This window comes from Pongo pygmaeus, chromosome 10 (assembly GCF_028885625.2).
Source record: "Pongo pygmaeus isolate AG05252 chromosome 10, NHGRI_mPonPyg2-v2.0_pri, whole genome shotgun sequence".
NCBI classification, from domain to species: Eukaryota; Metazoa; Chordata; class Mammalia; order Primates; family Hominidae; genus Pongo; species Pongo pygmaeus.
In genome coordinates this window covers 119,072,995-119,095,112 of record NC_072383.2, presented here as the reverse complement: position 1 = coordinate 119,095,112, position 22,118 = coordinate 119,072,995, and the positions used below count along the sequence as shown (strand labels likewise).

The following is a 22,118-nucleotide window of genomic DNA, read 5'->3' as shown; positions in this document are numbered from 1 at the left end:
AGGAGTTCAAGACCAGCCTGGCCAACATGGTGAAACCCCATGTCTACTCAAATACAAAAATTAGCCAGGAGTGGTGGCATGCACCTGTAATCCCAGCTACTTGGGAGGCTGAGGCAGGAGAATTGCTTAAACCTGGGAGGCAGGGGCTGCAGTTAGCCGAGATCACTCCACAGAACTCCAGCCTGGGTGACAGAGTAAGACTCTGTCTCCAAAAAAAAAGAAGGTGGTGGATGATGGGCCTGGAAGTAGAGGGAAGGAGAGTAGGGAAGAGGCTGGTTACCCATGGCTTGATGGCTTGAGAAAAGTTTCTTTTTTTTTTTAATCCTTTGGATGTCTGGTCATTTGGGGGAGGGTTGGGGCCTGGAGTAGGATTGGGTTCGCTATCAGAGGCAGCCCCTGATTTATACCAAAGGTGACTCAGACCTTAGCTAAGAAAGAGGGCAAGGAGGAGGCACCAGATGCAGGCAAAAGGAAGGTGGCACCAAGGCCTTTGGTGACCGGATATCCAAGGGGTACCTAGAGGAAGTAACAAGAGTGGACTGGGGTCCAAGAGAAGATGGATGATGTAGATCCTCCCCCTTCCCCAGTCTCCTTCCCCTCCCCCAGTCAGTGGGAGGCAAAGCAGCCCAGGCACTGAACTCTACTTGCTTTAATTACAGCCTCTAGCAAAAGGAAACCTCAATTAGAGGAAAAGATCTGTAGCCAGAGAGGGGAGTCCAGTCTGGTTGCTGTCCTCCTGGCCTTTTACAGAAAGGGATGAGGCTTTTGCTTCCCCATATTGTCATTTTCCTCCCTCCCATATTTCCTTCTCTAGCATCTTCTCTGTGCCTCCCCAGCTTGGTCAAGGTCTTGCTGTGTGATCTTGAGCAGGCAACTTCACCTCTCTGAGCCTATTTTCTTATCTACACCATGGGGATCTTACCATGCAGGGAATGTTGGGAGGACGATGGAGCTTAATAAATGCAGGCTGGTGCATTGAGATGGTGGTGATTGAAAAGGGTTTTCAGTGGGGTTGCAGAAGGAAAGTTGTCCCCTGTGCAGGGAGCAGGTTGAAGGTCAAGCCTGGAGTGGGCAAGAGGGCAGTGGGTTGCCAGAGCCCCTGTTCCTTGGTGGTGGTGGGTTCCGCTGGTATCTACTGGGTCCTCCATGGCAGGCTGTGTTTCAGGTGGACGACGCCATGCTGATGTTTGACAAAACCACCAACCGGCACCGAGGTGAGTGTGGCCCCCTCCCCCTTCCCAGGCTGGGCCCCGTGGTCAGCCAGGGGGCTGCAGGTCACAGCTGCCCTTTCATCTTGCCTCCTGACATCCTATCCCCCAGGATCTGCGTCCTCTCCCGGGCCTGGCCTTACAGAAGGCTTTTGTCCCACCATTTCCTGTGCTAGAAACTTGCCGAATTGCAGACACATGAGAGGAACAGAGGAGTACCCACCCCCCCACCCAGTCCCCGCAACCCACTGAGTCTCCTACCCCCACCCTAGTGGTGTCTGCCTCTGCCCGGGCTTACCTTGTCCCTGGTAACCAGAGCTTAGGCCAGGCCGCCCAGGGTCAGGCTGACTCCACAGCCCCAGGCAGTCACCTCCTGCCCAGCCCCCAGCCCCCAGCCCCGTTGCCTCTGAACCTGTGACCATCTGGGCCACACCGTGTGCGTGTGCGCCACCTGGCTGGTTTTCTCCCGAGGGCCTTACTTTCTGAGAAATCCCTTTCCAGCTGCTGGGGCACACCCAGGAGGAGATGGGGTTGTTTCTCCAGTTGTTTCAGGACTTTTAGTCCATTTTGGGAGTGGGGTATATGCTCTGTGTGTGTGTGTGTGTGTGTGTATTTGTATCTGTGCAAAAGGGGGTATCTGTGCCTAAATATCTGTTTATATCTGGTATGTCAGGGTAACTGCATGTGTAGAGCAGCCCTCAGAGTCTGTGTGATACACAGGTATCTAGGTGTGTGCATGCATGAATGTGTGTGTGTCTATGTACATTTGTATGTTTGGACATGTACACCTTTGTGTAAGTTTAAATGAGTGTGCATGTGTGTTCCTTCTTCCCTCTTTGGAAAACACCTGAGGACTAGAAAAAGCATGTTGAGTGTATTCTCATCACAGCTCTACCACTTTCTAACTTGCTGTGTGACCTTGGGCAAGTAACTTCACTTATCTGAGCCTTATTTTCCTCATCTGTAATCTGGGACTTGAAACCCTGTCTCAGTGGATAGTTGGGAGGATTCCAGGCTGTGAGCAGAGCCTTTCATTAACTCTCACTCGCCAGAGAAAGAGAAGCGGGGATATTGGTATGACCTGGGGTTGAGTTTTGACCCTGCACTCTGGTTCTGACCTTGCCTTTATCCTTTGTCCAACCTGTAGGGTTCGGGTTTGTCACGTTTGAGAGTGAGGACATCGTGGAGAAAGTGTGTGAAATTCATTTTCATGAAATCAACAACAAAATGGTGAGTTGGGGCTGGGCGCAGTGGATGACGCCCGTAAGCCCAGCACTTTGGGGAGGCTGAGGTGGGGAGATTACGTGAGGTTAGGAGTTCGAGACCAGACTGGCCAACACAGTGAAACCTTGTCTCTACTAAAAATACAAAAATTAGCCAGGCATGGTGGTGCATGCCTGTAATCCCAGCTACTCAGGAGGCTGAGGCAGGAGAATCGCTTGAACCCGGGAGGTGGAGGTTGCAGTGAGCTGAGATTGTGCCACTGCACTCCAGCCTGGGCAACAGAGTGAGTGAGACTCTGTCTCAAACAAAACAAAACAAAAACAAAAACAAAAACATGGTGAGTTGGGATTGGTTGGAGCACAGGCACAGAGAAGACTGAGCTCCTTGTGGGGCCTGCCAGGGAAGCTCTGAGATTCTAAAGGCAGGCAGAGGGGCTTCGAGTGAGTGGAGGCAGAGCCAGTTCTTCCAACCCCTGAAAACCTAGACAGAGAGGCAGTGTCACACAGTAGTTAATCGGGCAGATGACCTCCCTTCTCTGAGCCTCAGTTTCCACATCTGTCAAATGGGACTGGAAAAGCTCCTCCATCATAGTATTGGTGTAAGCATTCATTGAACGATTGCATGCAAAGCCGTTTACACACTCCCCAGCACATAGTGAGTGCTCCATCAGTGATAACCATGAAATTGTTTTCAGCTGGACAGTGAAATTAATAAAATTAATAAAGAGGCTTTTCAGGGAACAAGAGGGCTAATGACTGTAGCTCTGTGGGAAAGACTAACCGCCAGGTCTCATTGCAGGTGGAATGTAAGAAAGCTCAGCCAAAGGAGGTGATGTCGCCGACGGGCTCAGCCCGGGGGAGGTCTCGAGTCATGCCCTATGGAATGGACGCCTTCATGCTGGGCATCGGCATGCTGGGTATGCGCGAGCCTGCGCCTGCGGCTTCTTTCTGCCGGAACTGCTCCCAGGGCTAGCAGGGGCTGTGTGGGTGTTGCACCTCCTCTGTGGTCTGCCCTCCTCCTGTCTGAGTCATTGGGCAGGAGTGGGAACTAGGGATCTGTCGGGTCTGGCAGTCCTATCCAAGGTGGGGTGGTTTGGTTGGGGGGTGCTGCCCTCTGGTGGTAGCCAGCAGAAAGGTCCAACCATATTCATTGGTCCTGTCAATCCGTCCATTCTCTCGTCCATCCATCCCTCCATGTGTCCATTCCTCTATCCATTCATCCATCCAGTACAGTTATTGAGCAACTCTATATGCCAGACATTATGCCAGGAACTGCAACAATGACTTTCTTTGGAGCTTTACAATCTGGCAGGGAAAACAAGTAAGAAGATAAATAGATTTCAGATGCAGATGTGTAGGGTGCCAAGAGAGTGTGGTCACAGGGAACTTGACCATGACTTGGAGAAGTGGGAAAAGAAGTTACATTTAAGTTGAGTCTGCGGGTGGAGTAGGGAAGGCTGGAGAGACGGGAAGGGCAACAGTGTTCCAGGCAGAGGGAACAGCATTTGCAAAGGCCCAAAGGCCTTTGGAGGGGGCAAAAGGAAGGCTGCCTGGTCTTATTCATTCAAGTAATATTTATTGAGCAACTTCTGAGAAGCAGAGCCTGCTCTCATGGGGCTCTCCTTCAAGTTGGAGACAGGAGTAAATGGGCACTGCCACTACAGAGTGACTGGAGGCTGTGGGAGGCCCAAGGAGGCACCTAAACCCACCTGGAGGTTGGGGAGACTTCCTGGAGGAGGTGAAGGCTGCCATGAGCCTTGAAAGCTGAGCAGGAGTCAGCTGTGCTTTGGGTCCAAGACTGAGGGTGGTAAATCTGAGTTCGGCCCCCCAGGAAGCTCATAGGCTCCCTGGGGAGATGAGATGTGTACACACAGAAAGAGAAGCGTACAAGGGGGTCTTTATGCCAGGCATGGGGTAGTGGCACACAGAGAGGTACTCTGGGAATTCAGAGGAGGGGGCACAGCATGGGCTAGAGGGTCAGAAGTCAGGGAGGCGAGCAGCCTCCAAATAGGGCACAGTCTTCCTTGAAGCTTTTCTTTTTCTTTAACATGTTATTTGGAAATAATCCCAAACTCAGAGGAGCTGCAAAAATAAAACAGTACAAAGAACATCCATATACCCTGTTATCAGATTCACCTGTTCTTAACATTTTGCCCCCATTTTGCTTGATCAGTTTTACTCTATGTGTATATATGTGTGTGTATGTGTGTTTGCAAATATGTATGTACACATGTATACACACACACAGACTTGTGATTTTTCACTGAATCATTTGAGGGTTAGTTACATGCATCGTGGCCCTTTACCCTTTGATGCTTCCTAAGATTAGGGATATTCTTTCATGTAACCATAGTTTAGTTATCAACTTCCTAAGTTTATAATTGATACAATATTTTTATCTAATCTACTTTCTATTTGCCAATTTTATCAATTGACCCAATAATGCTCTTTTTTTTTTTGGTAGAGACGGGGTCTCACTATGTTGCCCAGCTGGTCTCGAACTCCTGGCCTCAAGCAATCTTCTCACCTCAGGTTCCCAAAGTGTTGTGGTGGTAGGCATGAGCCACCATGCCCGGCCAGACCCAGTAATGCTCTTTATAGAATATTTTTGTCCTTCAGAACAAGATCCAGGCTAGAATCAGGTATTGTAGTTAGTTGTCCTGTCTCTTTCACCTTGTTTTGTTTAGAACATTGAGAAAGTTTTATTCTAAGGTGATTCATGAGCTGTATTCACCCTTCATTTAAGAGGTGGAAAAAGAGGTTAGGCACCTTGGCTCACGCCTGTAATCCCAGCACTTTGGGAGGCTGAGGCAGGTGGATCACCTGATGTCGGGAGTTCAAGACCAGCCTGACCAACATGGAGAAACCCTGTCTCTACTAAAAATACAAAATTAGCTGGGAGTGGTGGCACATGCCTGTAATCCCAGCTCCTTGGGAGGCTTAGGCAGGAGAATCGCTTGAACCCAGGAGGCGGAGGTTGCGGTGAGCCGAGATCACGCCATTGCACTCCAGCCTGGGGAACAAGAGCGAAACTCCATCTCAAAAAAAAAAAAAAAAAAAGTGGAAAAAGAAATTATCTAACAAATAGTGAGATCGGTGGTTAAGAGGTTTGGAGCCAGTCAGATCTGAATTTTAATCTTAATTGCACCATTATTGCTAACTATTTGATTTTTCTTTGAGAAGACAGAAAATCAGCACTTAAAGAAATCATGAGTACTTTCTGGCCATGCTTGTAATTCCAGACCAAGGCAGGAGGATCACTTGAGGCTAGGAGTTCGAGACCAGCCTGGGCAACATAGCAAGACCACATCTCTACAAAACAATTTAAAAATTAGCCAGGCATAGTAGCACACACCTTGTAGTCACAGCTACTGGGGAGGCTGAGGCAGGAGAATCACTTGAGCCCAGAAGTTTGAGGCTGCAGTGACCTATGATTGTACCACTGTGCACTCCAGCCTGGGCAAAAGAGCAAGATCCTGTCTCTAAAAAAGAAAAAAGAAAAAAAATCGTGATATAAGTTCAGATAATGATCATCAGTACTAAGAAAAGCCAAGGTGACATGATAGAAATTGTAGCTGATGGGAAGGAGGGCAACTATGGGAAGATGTTTTGGAGTCTTGCACAATGAGAGGGACTCAGGCATGCAGTCATCTGGAAAGAGTGCTCCAGGCAATGGCACCAGCATGTGCAAAGGCCCTGAGGTGGGAATGAGCTTGGCAAAGCTGAAAAACAGCAAGGAAGCCAGTGTGGCTGGAGCAGAGGGAGGGAGGGGCAGCGTGCAGGAGATGAGGACAGGAGGGAAGCAGGAGCCAGAGCTCGAAGAGCATTGGATTATTCTCAGCCAAAAAGTGTCACCTTTCAGAGCCTCGGTTTCCTGTCTGTAAAATGGGGCGCCTAACAGTACCTACCTCTAAGGCGAGTTTAACGGGATAATAGTGTGCAGTGTGCTCGGCACAGGGCTTGGTATGAAGAAGGTATTTGGAGGGTATAGCTATTATTCATGATAAAGGAAGGTGAGGGGACATGAGTGGCTCAGGTCCTTCTCCATGATCAGGATCCGCCCTGTGGATGAGACATCTGACACTGCCCCCTTGCCCCATCAGGTTACCCAGGTTTCCAAGCCACAACCTACGCCAGCCGGAGTTATACAGGCCTCGCCCCTGGCTACACCTACCAGTTCCCCGGTAAGTCCTGCTCGGTATCCCTCTGCTGCCAGCATGCCCCTGGTTCCCCGGCAGTCTGACTTCTCAGGGTGGTGTCTAGGGGTGCATGGCTGGGGGTCTGCTTGCTGGAGGCTTGGAAGGAAGGGCATGTCTGAGGAAAGAGGGCCTCTCCCCACCCATCCCCCGCAAACCCCTCCCCAGAAGCTGGGGACAGGGGCTCCCAGCGTGGCCCTGCATGGCACTGTTTTCTCCCAGGCCATCCTCTGCCTGCCTCCTGCCTGTCTCTCCTCCACACCCGACTCCAGGGTTGCCACTTCCACCAGAGAGGGCATCGGGCTTGTAGTGGGGGCCTCTCCGAGGGCCATTGTTGGTTGCATCATCACAGACACCTATAATGGCCAGGCTCTAGGCTGAGCTCTTTCAAGTCCAGACAAGGTATTATGCTGAGACCCTAAATGCTGAAAACCAATTGAAAAGCATTATCATTACCACGCTTATTTGTAAGCCAACATAAAGATAACACTAGACCTGAAAGTAAATGTCAGGAAGCCCAGCAAAGTTCTGGACTTCCCATGATGACTACTCAATGCAGTTTTCTTTGAAATAAGAAATACCAAACTTTTGCAAGGCTATTTATTTATTTATTTACTTGGGGGTCTTATTTATTTGGAGGGCCCCTAAGCACTTACATCCTCTGCCTCAGGGCTGTTCAGCTTGGAGAACTTTGTGTACGGGACGTTGCCTAATTCTGTCAATAATCTCATGGGGGAAGGACGCTTATCCTCATTTTAGAGATGAGGACATAGGCTCAGAGAGGAAGAATGACAAGCTAAGAAGAGCCAACTAGGAAGTGGCAGAGCTGGGACTTGAACCCAAGCCTGAGCTGTTCTACCTACTCTAGGGCCGTCGCTTTTCATCAGGCTCCCCGCCCCCCCCACCAACACACACACACACACACACACACACACACACACACACACACGCACGAGAAGAGGATTCTGGGAGATGTTTTTGGTAATAATCAAATTGTAAGCCTTTTAGAGACACCCGAGGCTGGACATGGTGACTCACGCCTGTAATCCCAGCACTTTAAGAGCCTGAGACGGGAGGATGGCTTGAGCCCATGAGGTTGAGATCATCCTGGGCAACATAGTGAGGCCTTGTCTCTATGCCTATGTCTCTTGCCTTGTCAAGTTAGCCAGGCATGATGTTGTGCGCCTGTGGTCCCAGCTACTCAGGAGGCTGAGGTGGGAGGATTGCTTGAACCCAGGAGGTCGAGTGTATAGTGAGCTGTGTTCATGCCACTGCATTCCAGCCTGGGCAGCAGAGTGAGACCCTGTCTTTTTTTTTTTTTTTTAAATAAAAAGGGCCGGGTGCGGTGGCTCACGCCTGTAATCCCAGCACTTTGAGAGGCCAAGACGGGCGGATCACGAGGTCAGGAGATTGAGACCATCCTGGCTAATACAGTGAAACCCCGTCTCTACTAAAAATACAAAAAATTATCCGGGCGTGGTGGCGGGCGACTGTAGTCTCAGCTTCTTGGGAGGCTGAGGCAGGAGAATGGCATCAACCCGGAAGGTGGAGCTTGCAGTGAGCTGAGATCACACCACTGCACTCCAGACCGGGCGACAGAGTGAGACTCCGTCTCAAAAAAAAAAAAAGAGAAAGAAAAGAAAAGAAACGGAAAAGAAGGAAACAAACACCTGGAATCGTAGCTCCAGCCCTGCCCCGTGCCCAGGGTATAGGTGGCAACTCTGCTCTCTCTCTCTGTCTCTCCTCTGTGTCTGTCTCCTTTGCCCTCCCCTGCCTTCTGGGAACTGTGCTCTCCCCCTCCCCAACTCTTGGGTCCTGTGCATGGCCTGTCTCCTCACCCAGTGTCCCTGTGGGTGCATTTGTCCTCCCTGGGCCATGTCCAAGGGGCCTCCCCTGCTTCTTCCTAAGCTGTTTTACGTTTCATTTTAGAATTCCGTGTAGAGCGGACCCCTCTCCCGAGCGCCCCAGTCCTCCCCGAGCTTACAGGTCAGTCGCTCGGATTTTGTATACCTCTCAGGCCACATGGGGAGAAAGAGAAGGGGCCCAGGGAGTTTCCTGGGGAAAGCTAACGGGATCCTTTTCTCCTGCCCGCCAGCCCTCTGGCTGTGGGGACACAGCAGACTGTGCCTGGGCACTGGCCAGTCTGGGCGGCTACATGGCCCTTAAGGGTGGGGCATAGGGCCAAGCCAAGCAGATGGAGGCAAAGTCAGTCATTCATCCATTTGGCAAATATTTATCTAGCACCTCCTGTGTGCCAGGCTCCATGGAGGCTCTGGGATCCCGCAGTGAACAAGCCAGGGTCTCAAACTCATTGCAAAGTGGGCTGGGTGGGGACATCTGCACACCAGCGTGGGCATACCTGCCCTCGGTGCCAGCCGACTCTTGCTGGGAGGGGATACAGACTCACTATGCTCAGATCTCATGTTTTTCCAGAGATGCCAGAAACCTGGCTTTTGCTTTTGTATGAATTTTTCCATTATTTTTCAATGTTGGCAACAGATTCTAAATGTTTAAAACCCTGTGAGCCAAATGAAATATTGCCAAAGGCTGAATCCAGCCCTTTGGTGACTTCTAGACAAGTGGGGTGAAGGTGACAGAGGGCCGGTTTCCTGGCTGGCACCTTCACTTCGGCTAGCCAGCTCAGCTGCAGGGCCAGCCTTGAGCCAAGGACACTGCAAGCACGTGGGGTGGGCTGCACGGGGTTTCTCTATCCAACCTGCTTCTCCCCCACCCCACCCCCAGACTCCCCTCAACCTGGCCATGTGTGGAAGACGTGAGCATGGACCCTGCTTTAGATAAGACTTTCCTTCCAAGGGGTGCTCAGGGTTCCCCCAAAATGGGGGAGAGGAAGAGAAACCTGGAGTGAAGGAAGGGGTGGGGAGGAGAACCCTAGAGATGCAGGTGACAGAGGCTCTTCCCTGAAAAGAGGGAGAGTTTGGCCAGTAGTTGTCGGGGTGGAGGGCTGGAAGGAGGTCCTTGTTACTCATTTAAGAACTATGTGTGCTGGGCGTGGTGGTTCACGCCTGTAATCCCAGCACTCTGAGAGGCCAAAGCAGGAGTATCCCTTGAGGCCAGAAGTTCAAGACTAGCCTGGGCAACATGGTGAAACCCCATCTCTACTAAAAAACAAATAAAAAACTAGCCAGGTGTGGTGGTGGTACATACCTGTAGTCCCAGCTACTTGGGAGGCTGAGGTGGGAGGATCCTTTGAGCCCAAGAGGTGAAGGCTGCGGTGAGCCATGATTGCATCTTTGCACTCCAGCCTGGGCAACAGAGCACCATGTGTTACGGACCTACTGTGCACAGGACGCTCTCCCAGATCCTGGGGACAGAGCAGGGATAAAACAGAGGCAGGCCCTGATCTCACAGAACTTGCAATTTAGAGAGGGGAGCAAATACTTATTACATAAATAAGTCATTCTTTACAGTGTGGTAAGCACATGCTGGGGTTGGCTCCTCTGACTTTATGGAAATGCCTAAATGAGCCAAACAACAGACCTCAGAGCCCAGTCCCTGGCCTTAAAGAAATGACAGAAGAAATGTCCCTTTTAGAGATATCTTGGCAGGCAAAGGAGTAGGTACAAGATCAACAGTGCTTGGGCACCTAGGATCTGAACTTTCCTCTAGCCTTGGAGAAAAGGAGACTTGGGTGGTTTTTTCATGCATTCAATAAATATTCATTGTACCAGACACCACTCCAGGCACTGGGGACACAACAGTGAGTGAGACAGACAAGGTTCCTGTCTTCCTGGAACTGAAATTCCAGAGGAAGGAGACAGCAGTAAACAAGTAAACAGGCCGGGGGTGGTGGCTCATGCCTGTAATCCCAGCACTTTGGGAGGCCGCATCAGGTGGATCACTTGAAGTCAGGAGTTCGAGACCAGCCTGGCCAACATGGTGAACCCCCATCTCTATTAAAAATACAAAAATTAGCTGGATGTGGTGGTGCATACCTGTAATCCCAGCACTTTGAGAACCTGAGGCAGGCAGATCACCTGAGGTCAAGAGTTTGAGACCAGCCTGGCCAACATGGTGAAACCCCATCTCTACTAAAAATACAAAAAAAAAATTAGCCAGGCATGATGATGCGTGCCTGTAGTCCCAGCTACTTAGGAGGCTGAGCCAGGAGAATCACTTGAATCCAGGAGGCAGAGGTCACAGTGAGCCGAGATCATGCCACTGCACTCCAGACTGGGCAACAGAGCTAGACTCTGTCTCAAAAAAAAAAAAAAAAAAATCAAGTAAAACAAGAAAGGCTTACCTGAGTATCCCCAAAGCAAATAAGATATTTTTGGGCTGGGTGCTGTGGCTCATGCCTGTAATCCCAACACTTTGAGAGGCCAACACAGGAGGATAGCTTGAGGTCAGGAGTTCGAGACCAGCCTGGGCAACATACCAAGACCCTATCTTTTATTTTATTTTATTATTATTATTTTCTTTTGAGATGAAGTTGTGCTCTTGTTGCCCAGGCTGGAGTGCAATGGCACAGTCTTGGCTCACTGCAACCTCCGCCTCCTGGGTGCAAGCGATTCTCCTGTCTCAGCCTCCCATGTAGCTGGGATTACAGGCATGCACCACCACGCCTGGCTAATTTTTTTGTTTTGTTTTTTATTTAGTAGAGACGAGGTTTCTCCATGTTGGTCAGGCTGGACTTGAACTCCCAACTTCAGGTGATCCGCCCACCTCGGCCTCCCAAAGTGCTGGGATCACAGGCATAAGCCACCGCACCCGGCCTTTCCAAGACGCTATCTTACAAAAAAATTAATTAAAAAAAAAAAGATATCTTTGGAGGGTGAGAAGTTCCATGAGGAAATTAAAGCTAAGGCGTTATGGTTGGGGACAAGGGGCCGCCTGAGTGGGGGTATTCAGGGAAAGCTTCTTAGAGGAGGTGGCATCTGAGTGAGAAGGAGCCCACCGTATGAAGTTTTAGGAAAGATTCACAGGAGGAGGTGCTTACCTCTCAGCCCCAGGGAGCTCCAGGCTCAAGCCATTCAAGCCACTGGGTGTTTTAAGCAGAGGCCCTTTCTACTCCTTCAGCAGTTATTAAACACCTTCTGTGTACAAGGCAAGGTGCTAGGTGCTGCAGAGGTGACGATGATGGCAGACACCAAACAAGGGGATAGGTGCCTGTGTCTGAAGAGGAGATGGCAAACAAAGAGGCTGGGGGGATTTGGGGGAGGCAGTGGTCATTTCTGGGTGGTCAGGGAGGCCCTTGGGGTGCTCTCAGGAGACAGGGGCGAGGGGAGCAGGACAGGCAGCAGAGGGTGTGGTGCAAAGCTATGTCCTCAGTGGGAGCCCAGCCTCAGCTTGACCCCTGGGCGCTCTACCTGGGGGCAGCAGGCCTGGGGGGCTGTCCCGTGTCTGTCTATCACTAGCTGTCATGGGCTGCGAAGAAGGACGTGAGCTCCCAGGCACCTCTGGGCCAAGTGATCCCTGTTTTGCCAAGGGCATCCTGGAGAAGGGGGCAGCTGCGGGCAACCTTCGCAGCTTCTCAGGGTTGGGTGCCCTGCCTCCACCCTCCATGAGCTTTGGGTTGTTCAAGCATGTCCCCCCAGACCAGGGGAGAAATTGAGGCTCAGCTACTCACTGGGAAGCTGTCCTCTCTCCCACCTTTTTCCATCCATGCCACAGGTCAGGACACAGATGGTGGCCCAAGGTAGCCTTTTCTGCCTTGACCCTGGGGCTACATGGAACCCTCTGAGGTAGGGCCAGGCTGGACAGGCTCTGCCTAAAAGGTAGGGGCCTCCTTCACCCATCTCTGCCCCTCACCGCCATGCTGATGTGCCCATCCCTTTCCTTTCAGCCATTCCTCTCACTGCCTACGGACCAATGGCGGCAGCAGCGGCGGCAGCAGCTGTGGTTCGAGGGACAGGTGAGCTCTTCTGAGGTGCAGGAAGAAAGATGAGGGAGCGCAGGGAGCAGAGAAGTCCAGGGGAGGGGAGGAGGCCACTGCCACCCCTTTGCAGAGGGACACTTGTTCATTCACTCAAGTATCACCTGATTACCTGCTCTGTGCGGGGCATCGTGCCAGCATGGGCAAGCCAGCCCTCAGCAAGACTGACAGGGTCGGCTGGGTGCAGTGGCTCTTGCCTGTAATCCTGGCACTTTGGGAGGCCGAGGTGGGCAGATCACCTGAGGTCAGGTGTTCCAGAGCAGCCTGGCCAACATGGTGAGACCCCGTCTCTACTAAAAATACAAAAATTAGCTGGGCGTGGTGGTGCGCGCCTGTAATCCCAGCTACTCGGGAGGCCAAGGCAGGAGAATCGCTTGAACCCGGGAGGCAGAGGTTACAGTGAGCTGAGATCACGTCACTGCACTCCAGCCTGGGCAACAGAGTGAGACTCCGTCTGTCTCAAAAGAAAGAAAAAAAAGACTTACAGGGTCTCTGCCTTCCAGGGCTTGCAGCCTGGTGGTGGCATCAGGTATTAAAAAGGCAATAATGCTGATGGCTGATGCTGCTGCACTACGGGGAGTCCAGTACCAGAGGAGGTCCCAGCTGGGGCCTCTAGGAAAGGCGAGGGAAGGCTTCCAAGAGGAAGGGACTCTTAACTTTGCATTCAAAGGCAAAGAGGAGGAAAAGTGTTTCTGGTTGAGGGAATAGCATATGCAAAGGCTTGGAGGCCAGTGGGTGGGGAGAGTGCGGAAGTGGGAAGTGGAAAACGGAGGCAGGAGGAGCCCGGGTGTTGGGGAGACAGTGGAAATTGCAAGTAGCAGAGGGACGCAGGTCAGGGTTTAGAACATGCATTTAGCTGCTAGGTGGGGAGAGGTTGGGAAGGGGCTCAGGAGGTGAGGCTGCTGAGTGGTCAGACGAGATGATGGGGGTCAGGGCTAGGGGTGACTGGGTGGATAGGCGTGGGGAGATCTCCAGGAGGTGGGCCCACAGGACTTTCTGAAATGTGGGGCTCCAGGTTAGGGTGGGTGGGACAGGCTTGAGAGGGTGCCGTGGGGTGGCAGAGGGCACCGGGGCTATCACCGTCTTCTTTCTGGGTTGCCAGGCTCTCATCCCTGGACGATGGCTCCCCCTCCAGGTTCGACTCCCAGCCGCACAGGGGGCTTCCTGGGGACCACCAGCCCCGGCCCCATGGCCGAGCTCTACGGGGCGGCCAACCAGGACTCGGGGGTCAGCAGTTACATCAGCGCCGCCAGCCCCGCCCCCAGCACCGGCTTCGGCCACAGTCTTGGGGTGAGTGGCCAGGCCCAGCGCCCTCCATCTCACCCCCCACACCTTGAGAGACCCCCAAGTTGGGGAAGGGAGAGACCTTCTTTGTCTCTGGGGGCAAAAGGAGGGTGAGGGAGGATAAATGGGGAAAGATCACTAAGGAAGAACTGTGGGGGTTATCATTCATTCAGTGGGCACTTAGTTATCGCCTCTGAATGCCAGGCATAGTGGGCTGTAGGTGCAAATGAGACACATGGCATCTCTGCTCGCATGGAGGTTTGATTCCAGGGCTGCCCTGGTTTATTCCGGGGTACGGTTTGTGCAGATTCCCTGGCCCTCTGTTGGAGAATCTTTGAGCAGACCTGCAGTGGGGGGCGATCCGGCCAGGCAGACCTGCAGTGGGGGGGCAATCCGGACAGGTAGAGAGAGGTCTGCGCCTCACCTCAGATGTCCTGCAGAGAGAGAAGGAGCCCCTGATCTTCCTCTACTTTCCCAGGAATCTAAGAGTCAAATTATTTCCTTTTCAGGGCCCTTTGATTGCCACAGCCTTCACCAATGGGTACCACTGAAGCAGGGGACGGTGGCAGGAGGTGAGGATGTGGGGGTGGGCAGGTGGTGGGGTGGCACTGGGGAAGCCTGTCCTGGGCCATCAAATCTGGGACACAGACCCCATCCCTGCCCTCAAGAACCACAGTCCCAGGGGAGACAGATCTTTATACCAGCTGTGGTCAATAAAGATGAAAAGCTGCTCACCCTACTCCATTTAAACACAGAATCAAAGCAACCGTAAGGCTTCACATCCCACCTATCAGGTTGGCAAAGATGATGATGATTATTATTTTTGAGACAAGATCTCGTTCTGTCCCCCAGACCTCCTGGGCTCAAGGGATCCTCCCACCTCAGACTCCTCCCGAGTAGCTGGGACTGCAAGCACATGCCACCATGCCTGGCTAATTTTTTAACTTTTTTTGTAGAGACAAGGTTTCACTGTGTTGCCCAGGCTGGTCTCAAACTCCTGGGCTCAAGGGATCCTCCTGCCCTGGTCTCCCAAAGTGCTGGGATTACAGGTGTGAGCCACCAGCGCAGGCCACAAAGATTTTTTAAGATCTTTTATTATTATTACTATTATTTTATTTTATTTTTTTAGACGGAGTCTCGCTCTGTCGCCCAGGCTGGAGTGCAGTGGCTCAATCTTGGCTCACTGCAAACTCATCCCCTGGGTTCAAGCAATTCTCGTGTCTCAGCCTCCCGAGTAGCTGGGACTACAGGCATGTGCTACCACACCTGGCTAATTTTGGTATTTTTTTTGTTTTTAGTAGAGACGAGTTTTGCCATGTTGGCCAGGCTGGTCTCAAACTCCTGGCCTCAAGTGATCCATCTGCCTCGGCCTCCCAAAGTGCTGGGATTACAGGGGTGAGCCACCGTGCCCAGCCCTAATATTATTATTATTTTTAATAGAGATGGGGTCTCACTGCCACCCAGGCTGGAGTGCAGTGTGCAATCACAGCTCGCTGCAGCCTGGAACTCCTAGGCTCAAGCCATCGTCCACCTCAGCCTCCCAAGTAGCTGGGACCACAAGAGCATGCCACCATGCCTGGCTAAGTTTTTTAAAAAAAATTTTTGTAGAGATGGGGTCTCATTATGTGGCCCAGGTTGGTCTTGAGCTCCTGGCTCAAACGATCCTCCTCTGCCTTGGCCTCCCAAAGTGCTGGGATTTCAGGCATGAGCCACCGGGCCCGGCCACAAAGATTTTTTAAGATGAACACTGCCCAGCATTGATCAAGATATGGGAGAAGCAAGTAAGTACAGTGGCTCAGGGGTTCCCGGGGCAGTCTGGCAATGTTTGTCCCAGTTTCAAACATTCATGCCCTTGGACCCAACAATTCCACTTCTAGGCATTTATTTTTAAAATTGCAAATAACTGAAATATCCATCAAAAGGAGAGTGGTTAAACAAATTAGTGTGTGTACAGTGGTATAGTACACAGCTATCAAAACAGGATACCTTGGCCGGGCGCAGTGGCTCACGCCTATAATCCCAGCACTTTGTGGGGCCAAGGCAGGCGGATCACCTGAGGTCAGGAGTTCTAGACCAGCCTGGCCAACATGGTAAAACCTCATCTCTACTAAAAATACAAAACTTGGCTGGCGTGATGGTGCGCACTTGTAATCTCAGCTACTCGGGAGGCTGAGGGACAAGAATCACTTGAACCCAGAAAGCGAAGGCTGCAGTGAGCCAAGATCAGGCCACTGCACTCCAGCCTGGGCAACAGAGCAAGACTCCACCTCAACAAACAAACAAACAAAAAACAACAGGATACCTTGACTTATGGGACTGTGTACATGGCCATCACAGTGTCTATCCAGATGGTGGGAGACTGTGAGCCCATGACATTCTGTTCATTCACCCATTCATTTATGAGCCCCATTCCAGGAAAGAGGGATGAACAAGACGGACAAAGTCCTCTCTCATTTCTCAGGACAAAAATCAAGTGAACATATGAGATAATTCCAGACTGTGCATGACAGGGCTATTTTAGATGTGGGGTTCAGAGAAGGTATCTCTGAGAAGGGGACATTTGACCATTCAAAATCTGGGGAAAGAGCCATCCAACCAGGGACCAGAAAGTGCAAAGTCTGGCTGGGTGCGGTGGCTCACATTCGTAATCCCAGATCTTTGGGAGGCCAAGGCAGGAGGATGGCTTGAGGACAAGAGTTTGAGACCAGCCTGGGCAATATAGTGAATCCCCATCTCTGCTACAACAACAAAAATGAGCAGAGTGTGTTTGCCTTCACCTGTAGTCCCAGATACTACCTGTAATCCCAGATTCTCAGGAGGCTGAGGCAGGAGGATCACTTGAGCCTAGGGAGGTTGAGGCTGCAGTGAACTATGATCGCTGCCACTGCACTCCAGCCTGGGCAACAGAGCTGGACTCTGTCTCTAAAAAAAGAAGAAGAAGAAAGTGGGTAGTTTACGAACAAAGCTCTTCTGGGAGAGAACTGGGGAGGGCTGCGTGTGCCCCGGGAGCCCCCATAACCTCCTGGCTGTGTTCCCAGCGCCCCAGCCTGCAGCTGACTGAGGACCAAGAGTGAGCCAGCGAGGGGGCGGGAGACCTCAGCCGCAGCCGCTGCCCCCTCCCCTGCAGCGACTCGGACCCGCTACTGCCTGCCCCCCACTCCCCGGGCCCGGCCCCTGCCCTGCTGCCCCCGACAGCGTCTGGCTCCCCTACTAACGTCCCCCTCTTCGCCCTTGCCCCCGTCCTCACCCGCCCCTCTCCCGGCCCTGCTTTTATTTATTTTGGATTAGCCGGTTGCCCACCCCAGCCCTCTGGTCCATCCCTCCCTGCCGCGCCCCTCCCTCCGTGCCGCGCCCCCCTAGGACCGCCCCCTCCCCAAAACGCTTTTGGATTTGTGCATAGCTAGAGTGAAGGCGGAGGGAGCCTGCTACAGGCCGCAGCCCAACCCCTGTTTTTTATTCCGATTTCCCCTCCTTTACCCTTTCCCTTTTTTTTTTTTTTTAAAGAAACCGTTTTTAAACTATTTCTAGGTTTGCGAATGTGAAGCCCCAGGCCGCAGGGGGCAAGGGGCCAGGTGCCCCCCACCAGCTGAGAACAAAGTGTCTATCTGGGTGTGGGCCCCTGGCCGCCTCCCTCCAGCCCTGGAGAGGAGGGCAGGGCTGCGGGGAGGCCAGGCCGAGCCCCTGGAACCATCCCGTCCTGTATCATATGTAAATACTGTGAGGTGATGTGCCCACCCCTCTCTAAGACCCCTCGGGGGTGAGGGGCTCCCCCCTCCCCTGTTTCTGTCCCCTCAGACACCGTTACTGTAAGCTTGCAGGCCTCAGCTGTGGCCACGGCAGGCCTGCTCTCTCAGGCCCTCAGGGGTCAAGGCCTTGGTAGGACCTGCCCACTCCAAAAACCCAGTGTGGGGGCAAAGGGCGTGAGAAGAGCAGGGCTTGCCCAGAGACACTGCTGGACAGGAATTAACTCTCCAAAGGTCTCCCCTGCTCCCTACCTAGGTTGGGTCTTCATGGTTTCTGCTCAGTCTGTCCCCCTTCCCCCTCCACCCCCGCAATGAGTGGGCACCAGGGGACGCTCTGGTGAGGGCAGACCCCAGGGGAAAGCAAAGGGCGTCTCAGGGAACCCCCACATTCTCTCACTGAAGTTTCCCACCAGGATGACCCCACAGCCAGAGTCCCTTGGCAGCCCCTCACCCCAGAGCCCCCTTCTAAGGAAAAAAAGAGGTTCAGAGCGTTGGACCTTCATGAACAGTGGCCTGGCTGGCGTGGCAGGGCCAAGGCCCACCCACTGCCATCCCCCTTCTGTGTGTCCCTGTCCCCCAGTTATGAGGCCCAGGGCCTGAGCTCTCTTCCCCAGCATCGCCCCTACCCGGAAACCCTGCCTTTGGAGAGTTAATTGTCTGTGTGAGGTGCTTAACCTATCAGCCCTGAGAACACAAAGCAATAATCTTTGTTACTGAGATGCGCGGCTGTTCGTGTTTTGGGTTTTTTTTTTTTTTTTAATGTTTCCTAATAAAAGAGAAGCTGCATTTTATTGGTTTTTATTTTTAATTTTCTACACGTTTGAGCTGAGTCCTGAGACACTTAGCTTCCCTCTCCCTCATCCCCAGACCCTTCCACCCCACTGGACCCAACCATGGGCTCAGGACCCTGGAATTCCATTTTCTGATTTGTTTGGGGATTTTTTTTTTAAAGATGTTACATGGTGTTTCGAAGCCAGCAAGTTACCACCCTCCGGTGTCTCTTCTCTCCACATCTGTAACTTCTTTTTCCAGGTTTTATTTTCAGTTTTAAATTCCTAATAAATTATTTGAAAACGTTGCTGGGCTTGTGAATGTCTTGTGTCTCTGTGCATTCAGGGATACCTCATTTTCCTGTTTTAGGGATGACAGGACTCACCTCCATCCTCTTAGGGTCCTGGCAGGATCCAAGAATTAAATTGACACAAGATAGATGAACAGGGCCAGTCAGTCACGGTGGCTCATGCCTATAATCCCAGCACTGTGGGAGGCAGAGGTGGGCAGATCACTTGAGGTCAGGAGTTCGAGACCAGGCTGGCCAACATGGCGAAACCCCATCTCTACTAAAAATACAAAAATTAGCCGAGTGTGGTGGTGGGCGCCTGCGGTCCCAGCTACTCAGGAGGCTGAAGCAGGAAAGTCGCTCGAACCCTGGAGCTGGAGGCTGCGGTGAGCTGAGATCGTGCCACTGCACTCTAGCCTGGGTGAGAGTGAGACTCTGTCTCAAAAAAAAAAAAAAGAAAAAGAATAGGAGAAAAGCATACACATTTATTTATTAAAAGTTGTGCATGGCATGGGAGCCTCCATAAAGAAAAGAAATGAAGGCAGAGTGTGGTTGCTCACACCTGTAATCCCAGTACTTGGGGAGGCTGAGGCAAAAGCAGTGCTTGAGGCCAGAGGTTCAAGACCAGCCTGGGCAACATAGCGAGACCTTCATCTATATAAAATATTAAATTATTTAGGCATGGTGGCACAAGCCTGTGGTCCCAGCTACTCAGAGTACAGAGGTGGGAAGATTGCTTGAGCCCTGGGAATTGGAGGCTGCAGTGAGCTGTGTTCTTGACACTGCATTCCAGCCTGGAGGACAGAGCAAGATGCTCTCACTCTCAAAAAAAAAAAAAAAAAAAAAAAAAAAAAGAGGGAGAAATGAAGATCTAAAGAAGCAGTTAGAGTTACTGATACACTAGATTGGACAAAGAATAGTAAATTATGAAAAAGCCACTCAATTATGTGGAGAAGCTTAAAAGATAAGAGCTATTTTGGGCCAGGCATGGTGGCTCACGCCTATAATCCCAGCACTTTGGGAGGCCAAGGCGGGCGGATCGCCTGAGGTCAGGAGTTCGAAACCACCCTGGGCAACATGAAACCCCGTCTCTACTAAAATACAAAAAATTAGCTGCGTGTGGTAGCACGCACCTGTAGTCCCAGCTACTTGGGAGGCTGAGGCACAAGAATCATTTGAGCCCGGGAGGCAGAGGTTGCAGTGAGCCAAGGTCGCGCCACTGCACTCCAGCCTGGGTGACAGAGTGAGACTGTCTCAAAGAAAAAAAAGAAAGCTATATTGGCTGAGTACAGTGGCTCAAAACTGTAATCGAAGCACTTTGGGAGGCTGAGGCAGGCGGATCCCTTGAGTCCAGCAGTTCGAGACTTGCCTGGGTGATATGGTAAAACCCCATCTCTACAAAAAAATACAAAAATTAGCCGGTTGTGTGGTGGTGCAGGCCTGTAGTCTCAGCTACTTGGGAGGCTGAGATGCGAGGATTTCTTGAGCCAGGGAGACAGAGGCTGCAGTGAGCTGAGATTGCACCACTGTACTCCAGCCTGGGTGACAGAGCAAGACCCTGTCTCAAAAAAATAAAAAAATTAAAAAAAATTACTTTAACAAGCGTCTGCACAGAATTATCTTGGTGCCGACTTCTCGCCCTTGAAGATAAGGATGTTGCCTTTCCTTCCAGTACAGGTTGGGGGTCTTTCACTCAGGAATTTCATCATCTTCTGCTTTTAAGAAACAGCACAAAGGTGAGAGTGATCATCTTTTTCCTGCTGTTTTTCAAGTGTCTTTAACTTAAATAATCAGAGTGGATATTTTTAAATATTCTCTGCACTTTCTCCCTCCTGCTTTCCTCCTGGGAAGATCTTTACTTTCCATTTGACCCAGAGCTTAGTGTTGACAATGAGATGCCACTTCACACTCATTGCTGGGATTACAGGTGTGCACTACCGCACCCAGCCCTTCAAACAGATATTTGTACGCCAGTGTTCACAGCAGCAATATTCATGATAGGCAAAAGGTAGAAACAACCCAAAAGTCCATCAATGGATAAATGGATACATGAAATGTGGTCTATCCATACAATGGACTATTTATTCAGCCTTAAAAAGGAAGGAAATTGGGCTGGGTGCGGTGGCTCACGCCTGTAATCCCAGCACTTTGGGAGACCAAAGCAGGTGGATCACCTGAGGTCAGGAGTTTTGAGACCAGCCTGGCCAACATGGTGAAACCCTGTCTCTACTAAAAATACAAAAATTAGCCAGACGTGGTGGTGGGCACCTGTAATCCCAGCTACTTGGGAGGCTGAGGCAGAAGAATCGCTTGAACCCAGGAGGTGGAGGTTGCAGTGAGCCAAGATCATGCCACTGCACTCCAGCCTCCAGCCTGGGTGACAGAGCAAGACTCTGTCTCAAAAAAAAAAAAAAAAAAAAAAAAAAAAAGAAGGGAATACTGTCATATACTACAACATGCATGGATGAACCTTGAGGACATCATGTTACATTGTGTTATGTGAAATAAGACTGTGGATGAAATACTATGTGACTCCACTTATATGAGGTACTGAGATTAGTCAAATTCATAGAAACAAAAAGTAGAATAGTGGTTACCAGACCCTGGGGCAAGGGAGAAAGGAGAGTTGTTTAATGGGTGCAGTTTTGGATTTGCAAGATGAAAAAGGTTAGCAGTGTGAATATACTGAACACTACTGAACTGCCTATTCAAATACGGGTTAAGATGGTAAACTTTATGTGTTTTTTACCAGAATAAAAAAATCCTTAAAGTTTGAAATGCATACAGAAGTGCTTATGAATAAAATGACTTGAGAGCTATGATTTGCTTTAAAATAGCCAATAAAAAAGAAGTATGTGGGTGATATGGTTTGGCTCTGTGTCCCCGCCCAAATCTCATCTGGAATCGAAATCCCCAGGGAGGGACCTGGTAGGAGGTGATTGGATTATGGGGGTGGTTCCCCCCATGCTGTTCTCATGATAATGAGTTCTCACAAGATCCATTGGTGTAAAAGTAGCACTCCCCACTCTGCTCTCTCTCTCCTGCTGCCATGTAAGACGTGCTTTGCTTCCCCTTTGCCTTCTGCCATGATTGTAAGTTTCCTGAGGTTTCCCAGCCATGTGGAACTATTAAACCTCCTTTCTTTATAAATTACCCAGTCTCAGGTAGTATCTTTATAGCAGTGTGAGAACAGACTAATACAGAGAACTGGTACCAGCTCTCATGAGATCTGATGATTATATAAGGGAGAGTTTTCCTACACAAGGTCTCTTCTCTTGTCTTGCCACCATGTAAGACATGCCTTTCAACTTTTGCCGTGATTGTGAGGCGTCCCCAGCCAGGTGGAACTATAAATCCATTAAACTGTTTTTTCTTCCCAGTCTCAGGTATGTCTTTATCAGCAGCATGAAAACTGACTAATACATATGAAAATGCCTGGATGTCCAGGCAGAAGTCAGCTGCAGGGGCAGAGACCTCATAGGGAACCTCTGCTAGGGGTACTGCTATACAG

The 22,118-nt window shown here is 51.0% G+C and overlaps 1 protein-coding gene across 9 annotated transcripts in view; it reads left to right on the top strand.

The window, feature by feature from the left end:
- The window catches only part of MSI1 (musashi RNA binding protein 1), a 29,312-nt gene extending 9,014 nt beyond the window's left edge, over positions 1-20,298 (top strand). For 3 of the 9 annotated variants that reach the window (XM_063646773.1, XM_063646769.1, XM_063646777.1), the window contains 9 exons: positions 1,166-1,214; positions 2,356-2,438; positions 3,231-3,348; positions 6,535-6,615; positions 8,557-8,613; positions 12,431-12,499; positions 13,623-13,810; positions 14,314-14,376; positions 16,843-18,805. In XM_063646773.1, coding sequence (XP_063502843.1) covers positions 1,166-1,214; positions 2,356-2,438; positions 3,231-3,348; positions 6,535-6,615; positions 8,557-8,613; positions 12,431-12,499; positions 13,623-13,810; positions 14,314-14,355 — 687 coding nt within the window. In that variant the 3' untranslated portion in view covers positions 14,356-14,376; positions 16,843-18,805. Of the gene's footprint in view, positions 1-1,165; positions 1,215-2,355; positions 2,439-3,230; positions 3,349-6,534; positions 6,616-8,556; positions 8,614-12,430; positions 12,500-13,622; positions 13,811-14,313; positions 14,377-16,842; positions 18,806-20,279 lie in introns of those variants that run through there. The other 6 variants (XM_063646775.1, XM_063646771.1, XM_063646776.1 and 3 more) reach the window with 4 other exon arrangements.
- The last annotated feature ends 1,820 nt before the right edge of the window (positions 20,299-22,118 follow it).